The 10,068-nt window shown below is 40.7% G+C and overlaps 1 protein-coding gene across 1 annotated transcript; it reads right to left on the reverse strand.

Annotated features, from left to right (window-relative positions):
• Positions 1-3,423: 3,423 nt before the first annotated feature.
• Positions 3,424-6,207, reverse strand: lrrn1 (leucine rich repeat neuronal 1). The gene has a single exon (XM_053441678.1). It carries the CDS (start codon positions 6,205-6,207, stop codon positions 4,054-4,056), a length of 2,154 nt encoding a protein of 717 aa, XP_053297653.1. The 3' UTR covers positions 3,424-4,053.
• Between the last annotated feature and the right edge of the window lie 3,861 nt (positions 6,208-10,068).

Raw genomic sequence — 10,068 nt, forward strand, 5'->3', positions numbered from 1 at the left:
TATATGAGTTGCTAGTAAAATATTATATTCTTATTCTTGTTTACCTACAGAGCATGGTCTTATTGCGACTGACTTCATTACGCCACAACGCCACTACATTTAAAAAAAAACAACTGAAACACTGTAATGTACGATGCTATCATAAACCATTTGGGGAGTTTTCCTTCAAAATTTGCAAAAGCTACAACTTCTACTTTTTATTTTTGCATTTGGTTTATACACAGAGCAGGACGTGAGTCATCAAACAGTTGGTAACTGTCTTATGAAGATGTGGCAAAATTTGAAAACTCCACTCATTAATTTTTATACAATTAAAACACGATATGATAATACATGTCTTCATGACGCAACCAATTTAGTAATGTTCCTCGTCTCTTTTGGTAATTGCATATTCAAAGTATGACCTTATCAGACTGAGGTTATGAGAAGATGCTGTTTACATAGAATTGTCTTATTCAGACTTAAGGTGTTTTATATCAGAATATTGGTGTCCATGTCCATTGGCGTATTCGATTTAGCCTCTTTTCAGTTGATCCACTTCGTTTAAAGCAGCCACTCAATCTTTTAGGCTTTAAGTGGCTGCTCAGCTTCAGGGCCTGGCTCAGACTTGCCTTGTGCCCTCTGGGCTAAGATTAAACGTTGATTAATGGAGGTGAGTGAGTAGAGGGCAGTAAGAGGCAGCTCACAACCCCAACACCCCATCAGTGGATCGTCAGCTTAGAAACTAGCTCGACCCAAACTCAATGTGCATCTTTGTCAGTGTTTGCATGCTTGAAAGCTGACCTCGTCTCCTATCTGTCAGTTAAGATAATTAAAAAAAAATAAGTAAACAAATTTAATCCTTGAAATGGAGAGAATTTTTTTTTTCTTACATCACACTTCGTCTCCTCAGCTGCAATTTTAGCTGACAGAGGAAAACAGAGCCCGGCAGAGACGCTCTCTGTGCCTTTCTACTTCACCTTTACTGCAGAGACGGAGCCTTTTCCGCTCCACACCTTTGAAAGCGCACATGATGCTTTTGTGCTTTCCCACCTGCAGGGTGTTGACCTTGTCAGTGGTATTTCAGGCTCGGGGGACTTCTCTCACTTGGCTGCCGGCACCTGCAGGTGGATGGAGGGAGGGGTTGTCATGGAAACAAGCCACTGGGATGGGACACAGTGCAGGCTCCGGCACACGCTTTGAAAAGCTTTCATTGATAGCTGTCCCAATGAGCTGATTTCCGGTCTGTTACTAGGCTGCACGCTGAGTCGGTGTGAAGGTTTGTGCGCTCGGTGCAGATAAAAAAGACGCAGAGGATCAGTTTCAATGTGTAAGTCGAACAAATGCCGACAGATGACAGCTGGTTTGCCCTCCTCCGTCCATCATCCTCGGCACAGCACACAGGTCTCCCTGAAGAGGCAGTGACATTCACTGACATTTCTCTTGCAGCATCTACTGACATCTCCGTACATGAAGGAAAGCAGCAGACAGACAGAGAGTTAAATCAATGTTATGATCGGCATTACGCGGATAATATTAGAAAGAAGGGACTTTATCAGAGATATATTATGTGTATGGGCAAAATATCAACCTTTAACATTTACAACTTACTTATGCACATACAGCTTATTGCTTAAAAAACACAGACAGGTTTGAAATTATTCGTTTTATATCCAGAACTCGTCACTTAAGATCCACTTGTGGATTTAGTCCGATATCAGCTGCACGCCCTGGCCTTCATCAGCCGATGGAAAATGTTTGGTGGACAATTAAGTTAGGAAATGATAAACACTTAAATATTAAACAGATAAATAACATGTATTTATGGTAGTTATCAATATATATCAATTTAAAATGTGATAAGGAATGTGTTATATTACATTGCCAATCATGTATTTACATTTATTTTCATATTGCTGATGCTTTTACGATATTAAATAAATACATGAATAAACAGTTAAATCTGCATTATAGTTTGCTATAAAATGCTTCAGTGTTTAAACACCTATTTTAAGTGCTCTGGATGGTTCTGTCTACCCTTTTTCAAATAAAAAATTGAATTTACAAATTTGCAGGTTTCTCCTTTTCTGCCCAGATATCAGGCCACGTGTACAAAATCTATTACTTTACAAAACTCTTAATTTGATTACAACTCACTGAAATCACTGAGTAATGCTGTTAAAACAGCTTCCGCACACAGAGGCAAAGCTTAGAATGCCTGATGAACTGGCCAGTGTTTCCTTTGCACTGAAGAATATTTGTCTCCATCCCTGCAATAATTGAGGAGAAGTGGGGCAGAGAGAGCAGGCAGGGGAGCGAGCGTGTTGTCAGGGGAGACTCCACGGAGATGGTTTGATTGCACCACAAAGCTCAAAGCTGTCAGTCACACTTCAGAAACAAACAGAGATTCTGGGCTCCCCCTGGAAATTCACTTTTATAGACAGCGAGCCACTGAGATTTGGATTTGCATTGCGGTGGAGTTATGGACCTAAGCAGAGACAGTAACTCAACGCATTACCTTCTCACTAGTTTCTTTAGAATAGACAGGGGATTGTTTAATGTCGCTGCAGTAACAGTTGCAAAAAAGTTACCTATCTTACACCAAATGAAAGTCAAACAGACACAATGATGACTAATTTTACAGCAATACACTGGGCTGTAAATTCATACAGCAGAGAATAAGAGACATTTTAATGACTACAGCCGGGTTGCTTGGTGCTAAATAACACTGCAGTCTGTACTTGTTGTAACAGTCCATTATCTATAATCACCATCTCCTTCAATCTTGCTTCCTTTCTAACGCTGTGGAGATGCAGAGTTATGCTTAGCACAATAAAAAGAGACACTGAACAAAAATGCAGCCACTATAATATCCGCCGTCTTGGTGTAGACTGACTTATATCTTTGTTTTCGAATGTACTGTATTAACTTTCAGGCAACTTGTACAGTAATTATATTCTGCCAGGACAAGAATTTAAATTATTCACTGATAATTGCTTTGCAGAGGCAAACACACTGAAGTCGGCATCTCTTATTCTCTCTCTGCCTCCGTCAACACTTCTAAAAATAATAAACGTTTATGTTAAAGGTTAATATGAGATGCACAAACAATTTAAGCTTTAAACCTTTGCTGTTTATCTGTAAATATCTGTTTCTCTAAAGTACCTCCATTAAATATATAGTATAACATAATAAAAAACTTTTTTGACAAAATAACACTTGGTGTTGAAATCATGGTTAAAAAATATGAGTAAAGAAGATTTTATTGAACTTGCATTTCAATAAACAACATGTTTGTGTGTGGAAACCACAACAAAACCAGTGATTGTAGACATATTCTAGCAAAATAAGAAAAGAAATATTTAAGAAATTTAAAAAGCTTTACATCTACATAGTTTATAACATTCATATTTCTATTGCTGGTTTACAGTAGTTGCTCTGCAAACTTAAAGTCTAAATCAAACATACTGTTATTTAATGTACATAAAATAAATCATAGCTGATACAACATTACAGAAGAATTGCTAACAATATTCAATAGACAGTATATCAAGTCTAAACTTACTTTGTCAGCTTATATTCCAGTTGATAGACAAATTCGTATATATATTTCAGTGCACAACAGTCAACAGTGAAACTGTTTTACAAGAGAAAGAAAGAGTGCAGTCTCTAACAGTTCTGCCAGAGAAAACATGTCAAAAATGGGTCAGATTTCAGCTTCTCCTCTGCTCACGCAAGCTGAATCTGTGACAATGCTCATGCTGTGTTCATCAAAACAAGTACTAAAAATAAAGCACAGTGACTACTAAGTCCAGGAAGCTAAACAAAGCTGCCATATTGTGTGTCAAAATGAGCGAAAGGTAAAAAGACAATGTGCTAAACTCAAGATCTAAAAACGTTGGTTCGTTTTTTTCGCTTCAAAGAGAAAGTCTGAGAGAACCGCTGAAAAGTGGAAACAAGAAAGAAAAAAACTACTCAGTCCACGTTTTCACAAAGAAGCAAATATTTATATATGTATTTTGTGCTCCTGAAATAAAAATGTCTCTGTATCTCCGACTGGATGGTTAGTAGGTTTCACCACATGTAATAGCTGCGTGTGGTGTCCACCTGGCTGGTTTTGGTCTCAGAGGAGCCCTCTTTTTCCTTCTCACTGTCCGCCTCCCACAAGTTGATGAGAGGAGGGTATAACTCATTCAGGGGTATTGAGGAGGTTTTCTGCATGTATTTTTTCAGCGAATGGTGATAGTTTTTCCTTTTCCACCTCTTAGCAATGTACACAGCCAGAAAGGCCAGACTGACGATTGCAAACATTGTTCCCATGACAGCTGCAAGAGCAGTGTTGGTCCCCTGGTCAGATATTTCCACAGCAAAGGGTGCTTGCTTGGTCGTCACATTCACACAAGACTTCTGCATTTGCTGATGAACGTTGGAGACCGTGAGGCACACTTCGTACTCAGTTGCTGGTTGTAAATGCGTGAGGTTGTACTCATGGACATCCACGGGTACTTTGGCAGTGTAAGTGATATGTGGGTTGTCTATTTTCATGGTGGCAGATGACCACTTGAGGTTTGAGGTCATTACGTTTGAGTTTATTTTCCAAGAAACAAGGATTGAGTGGGATTCTGTCTGTTTGACGTAGATCTTCATAAGCTGAGTGCTGTCTAAAAGAGTTCCATTTACCCGTATCGCTATCACTCTGGTGTCAGCTCCCTCTGAGTTTTGAGCCACGCAGGTGTATCTGCCAGAGTCTTCTACTTGGATCTGAGAAATTCTCAATGTCCCTTCACCGCTGAGGCTGTACTTGTCAGATGGGGTGTTCATCATTATCTTGTTCCCCATAGGCGTCACCCAGTAGATTTCAGGCTCAGGCTGGGACATGGCTCTGCAGTCCAAGTCCACGGTCATGGCAATGTCCAAATTGAGGTGGCTTGGGAAGGTGTCATGCGAAATCATGGGCAAGCACTGGTTTGCTAAGTTCTTCTGCAGCACCTCCCTCACACGCATACCCCTGACCTCGGTTGGCATGGCACACAACATGGCCAGAGGTTCCATAAAGCGGACGGTGGTCTTGTTGGAGCTCATCCACTGGATAACGCAGTCACAGCGAAGAGGGTTAGTGTGAATGCTGATCTCCCGTATGTTAGGGAGGGAATCCACTGTCGACTGATAGAGGGCGTTCAGTGCATTATTGTTGAGCATTAGACTCTCCAAGGCAGGGACATCACGAAAGGCCAGATGGTTGATGAAGGAGAACTTAGGGTTGTTTGTAGCCTCCAGCTTAGTGAGTTCAGGAAGGTTGTCCAAAGCATAACGATCGATAGAAACCATCTCGCCCATGTTGTTTATACCCAGCTCCTTCAGCCTCAGCATGTTCTTGAAATCCCCTTCCTGAATCTTGTGCACTGGGTTTTTATTCAAATCCAAGAACTTGAGGTTAGGTAACTTCTGAAGAGCTCTCTGAGGAACGCTGACCAATTTATTGTCATAGAAAGAGAGGCTCTCAAGATTGTCAAGTCCCACAAACGCATTTCCAGGGATGTCTGTCAAGTCCATTCCAGCCAAAACCAGGCTTCTTAGGTTGCCCAGGGGCTTAAAATTAAATTCCATTATTCCAACAACAGGGTTCTCCCCGATCATGAGGATCTCCAGATTGGGTGTAGATTCAAACCACTGGCTGCTTATGGTTTTCAGCTTGTTGGAGTTGAGGTGAAGCCTGAGCAGGTTGTGGAGCCCCGAAAAGGCATTCGCAGAGATGGTGTTGATCTGATTGTGGTTGATGTAGAGCTCCTGTAGGTTGCTGAGATCCTGCAGACAGTAATCTGGCATTTCTCTTATCTGATTCTCTTCCAGGTGAAGGGTGGTGAGCTGGGACATATTGTTGAGGCCAACATCCCGAATGCTGCTGAAGTTGTTCTGGGACAAGTCCAGCTCAGTCAGGTTGAAGAGCTGCTCCAGCTCCTCACTTGTCCTGGCAATGTAGTTGCTCTGTAGGAGGAGAACCTGAGTTTCACTGGAAAGGTTCCCAGGGATGCGTGTTAAACGTAGGTCATTGCAGTCTACAGTGATTGCTTCTCTGTAGGTGGACTGGGGAGTAAACCATGGTCGGATCTCGCACACACATAGCTGGGGGCAGTCATTGCTTTGGACAAAGGATAGGCCTATAGATGCGAGGATCAGGCCAGCGAGCACCTGGCCTAGAAGAAAACAGTCTAACCTCCGTCTAGCCATGCTGGGGAGGAGGAGGTGGAGGGTCAGATGTCTTTGGGAAAAGGTGTGTTGTAGTCATCAACCAGACTTGGTTCTTATTAGGTCTTTTAGTCCATTGGTTGAAGCCAACAGTAGAATTTTATAGGACGATCTATGAGCTGCAAGATGATCTGTAAAAAAAGAAAAAGCATATTTATATAAAAACAGTTGCCACCATGTTAATAATAAATACATACATATATACATATGTTTTCAGCAATAATAGTGGTATAGCTCTAGGGATGGTAATATCTGTCATTTGGTGGTTATGACCACTGTGATCCATGATTGTTATCCAATACAAAGTTAATGATATTCCCATTAGCCTCAGTTACACATTGTTTAGAGCTTACTCGATACTTGTTGTATTAGGTTTGTACACTCATGACTGAATGCACCTATTGTAAGTCGCTTTGGGTAAAAGCGTCAGCTAAATGAAATGTAATGTAGAGCTAATTAGTGAATGTAATGCAATAATGTTGATCAGCACTTATTTGTTGGTATATAGTTTTTTAGCTTGTGCATGAAATAAGCATGTTACCTTTGTCTCTCAAAGCACTACACTGATTGAATACAGCCTCACAGTGCATAGCATTGCTGTACACTCTTCATCTTATGAAATGTAACACTTGCTGAATTATTAGAAAACCTTTCATGTTTCAGGTAAATGTAGAAATTGCCTTCAAACAAAACAGATTGGCTAAGAACAACCACTGCTTCCTCCATTCTCCTTACGAGACTGCCAGTTATGTGCAGCATCAACAGTTTTGGTAAAATGCAATTTCAGCTCATTACAATGTATTCACAAAACACTGTGCTGAACTACTTGGAAACAAATCAAATTCCATTGAGGGCTTTCATCTATCCAGCAGGCCCATGAGGACTTGATCATTAGCTTCTCCGAACATCATTAAACACTATGAGATATTGGTATGTGCCATGCCTCATAGACAGCGGAAAAAAGATGCTCGCTTAATTTTTTATGCAACGTCTTAGGCATTCTGAATTTAGGGCAAACATGAAAAAAAGTTTTCAGAAGGGCTAAGATTTTTTTGAAGAAGAAAAAGTACAGACGGTAGACTGTCAAAACTTTGAGACGCACTCTTTAACTCTCAGGAGAGGGTTGGGAGAGGACAAGATACTCGGATCAAGCCATGGCTGTTGCTTGCAGTGGGCAATTATATGCCCATATGTCGTGTTAGGCGTCTCCAGTCACTTTGAGGATAAATCATTTACCCAGGAAAACAACAGGATTCTTTTAGTCAATGCGAATCCCTTACTGTGCATTACAGATACCTGCATATGGGCATGGTGGCTGCCTTGACAAGGTCCAACCAAGACAATCACTGTTCATTTTAAATAATCTCATAGTCTATCGGAGTACATCAATATTTCAAAACGATTTTCTCCCCACAAACCCTATTGGTTTTTCCTCCATCACCATCAAAAGGTTGTTGTTGGATTTGTTGTTTTAAGTGAATTTATCTGAACAACCATCACATGGACAGCCATGGAATGGAATGCAGTAGTTCCCCTAAGGATTAATTGTACTTACATTAATGACAACTGACTTACTTATGATACAATAACAACAAAATTGAATGTAAACCTATCAGCAGCTTGGCAATGCTGCTAAAAATCTGCATACTAAAATGCTCAACTGAAATGGTGAATATGGTAAACCTAATAAAAATAAGTATATGCTGTTCCTAAGTGGAGCCTCACAGAGTCGCGAGCATGACTGTTGACTCTGGGTGTTTTCACACGTTCAAACTCAGAAGTCTAACTCATTCTAAACACCCACACCAAGACCCTTTAGAGTACTGGGTCTAGGTCCCATCCCAAACAAACTCAAATGGCTTGTTTGTGGAGGGAATCTGACCGGACCTTGATCTGACCTTAGCCACCAGGTCTTGAAGCGTGTCCCCCAAGTTTAAGAACGGCTACTGTTGCCAGGTGTGCTGTGGTTTCTGGGAAGCAGCAAAGCAGTCAAACGGTAGCAGCTTGTGTAGTAATAGCAGCAGCTACATTTTTAATTTCATAGGAATGTTTCTCTCAAATAAAAACGTGCTATTCCTGTATTTACTTTCTTGCTCAAGCTCTGGACAGATCTGATTAATAAGGGATTGCTGAGGCTCGTAGTGATTTATTTTGGTTTACTCAGATTTTTGGCTGTGTGCAAAGCAACTGAACCAAGAGGAAAACCCCCCGACTTTAGACTTTGTAATCACAGTATGAACCATTACTTTCTTCTTTTTTTGGGCCTTTCTTTTCGGCAGGTCAGAGAGATAGCTGTGAAAGGTGGAAGAGAGAGAGAGAGAGAGTGGGGAAAACATGCAGCAAAGGTCTGCATGTCGGAATCGAACCCGGGCCGCTGCGGATGAGGCACATCCTTGATGGGGGGGCAGCTCTACCATATAAAGACATATTGTATCTATGCAACCGTTTTATTGTTCACCTTTTCTTGTTAACTGGATTATATTGCCAGAACGTGTTTAACAACCCTGTGCACGTGCAGTATCTTACAGCAACACTGAGATCACATTACTCAATTAATTCTATTTACTAAAGGAAGCATCCTACCCAGCCCGGTGCCATACGGCAGCACCACGGAACCACAGCCTATACCGCCACACAGCTTTATGGTCAACACCAGCTTAAGAAGATAGCACTTAAGAGGCTTTCAAACAAGGGAGCTGACTAATTCATCTGAATGCAAACTGCCTGGCAACAGCACCAGGGAGACAGGAACACATCTCTGCTCATCCTATACCGGGGATTTCTCCTGGGACAGGGCGGAGCATGGGTGAAGCAGGGATAGTACTGTATCTCTTCTTGAGGCTAAAGCAGCATATATTGTGAGGAGTGCCGCACCAGCCAGGATTAGTGGATGGAGATGCTGAAGTGCAGATTAGCTGGGGGTAATGTACTAAACTCAAACCCAGAGGAGAGAAACAGGTCACTTAGCACTTTAATTAAAAAGCAACATATAAAGCATAGACCTCGAAGAGCGTTAATGCTTTGTTAATCTCATTAGAAAAATAAGCATATTTAACACTTGAGTCTGACTGAATGGCTACATATTCTCTCTCTTTAACATATTTAAAATGATTTCATTACTGCATTGACAAAAGAGGAAAACAAATACTGATCATCATTAATCATTTGTTATTTTTTAGGTTTTTGACAGATGAAATTATTGTGTATTCATTGATGATAATGTACATTTTTATAAAGTCTAACAAGAATGCATCTTCCGGACAGATATTTAATCCACATTCAATAGAAAATAATTCTGTTTTCATTAAAAGGTTTAATACCATTAACAAAATGTAGTTGTTGTCTTTGACCAAAATCTTGTACCATCTAAAATACATTTTTAAGAGGCAAAAGCAGAAAGAAAAAAAAAACATGAGAACCTGGTCTCCACATGGTCTTTACATGTGTTACTGTCACTGGAGCATATCATCGACATATTGCTACAAAATAATCTGCTTCAAGACTCTAAGGCAGGTTTAGTGATATCTCATCTCTCCTCTATTTGCCACAAATGGGGTTAATCTTAGATTCTCTTCATTCAGTAAATGCTGACAGCTTTGTCTGTGCCTTTGTGCAACGTCAGATTAAAAAGTTTATGATCCCATTTAATGCGTGATGCACAAAACCTGGCACTGTTGTCATGGCAAAAAAGTGGGTTAGCTGAAAATTTAAAAATGCACTTAAAGCACTGAAACTAAATCTGTGTCAACATCCTGTTGGTTTTTCAACAACAACAAAGAGCAGCCTGGGACACTTGACACAGGCTTCACCGGTCTATTGTGATTCTGACGCCACAGGAAAGCG

The sequence above is a fragment of the Pleuronectes platessa genome, chromosome 2, assembly GCF_947347685.1.
Source record: "Pleuronectes platessa chromosome 2, fPlePla1.1, whole genome shotgun sequence".
Lineage (NCBI taxonomy): Eukaryota > Metazoa > Chordata > Actinopteri > Pleuronectiformes > Pleuronectidae > Pleuronectes > Pleuronectes platessa.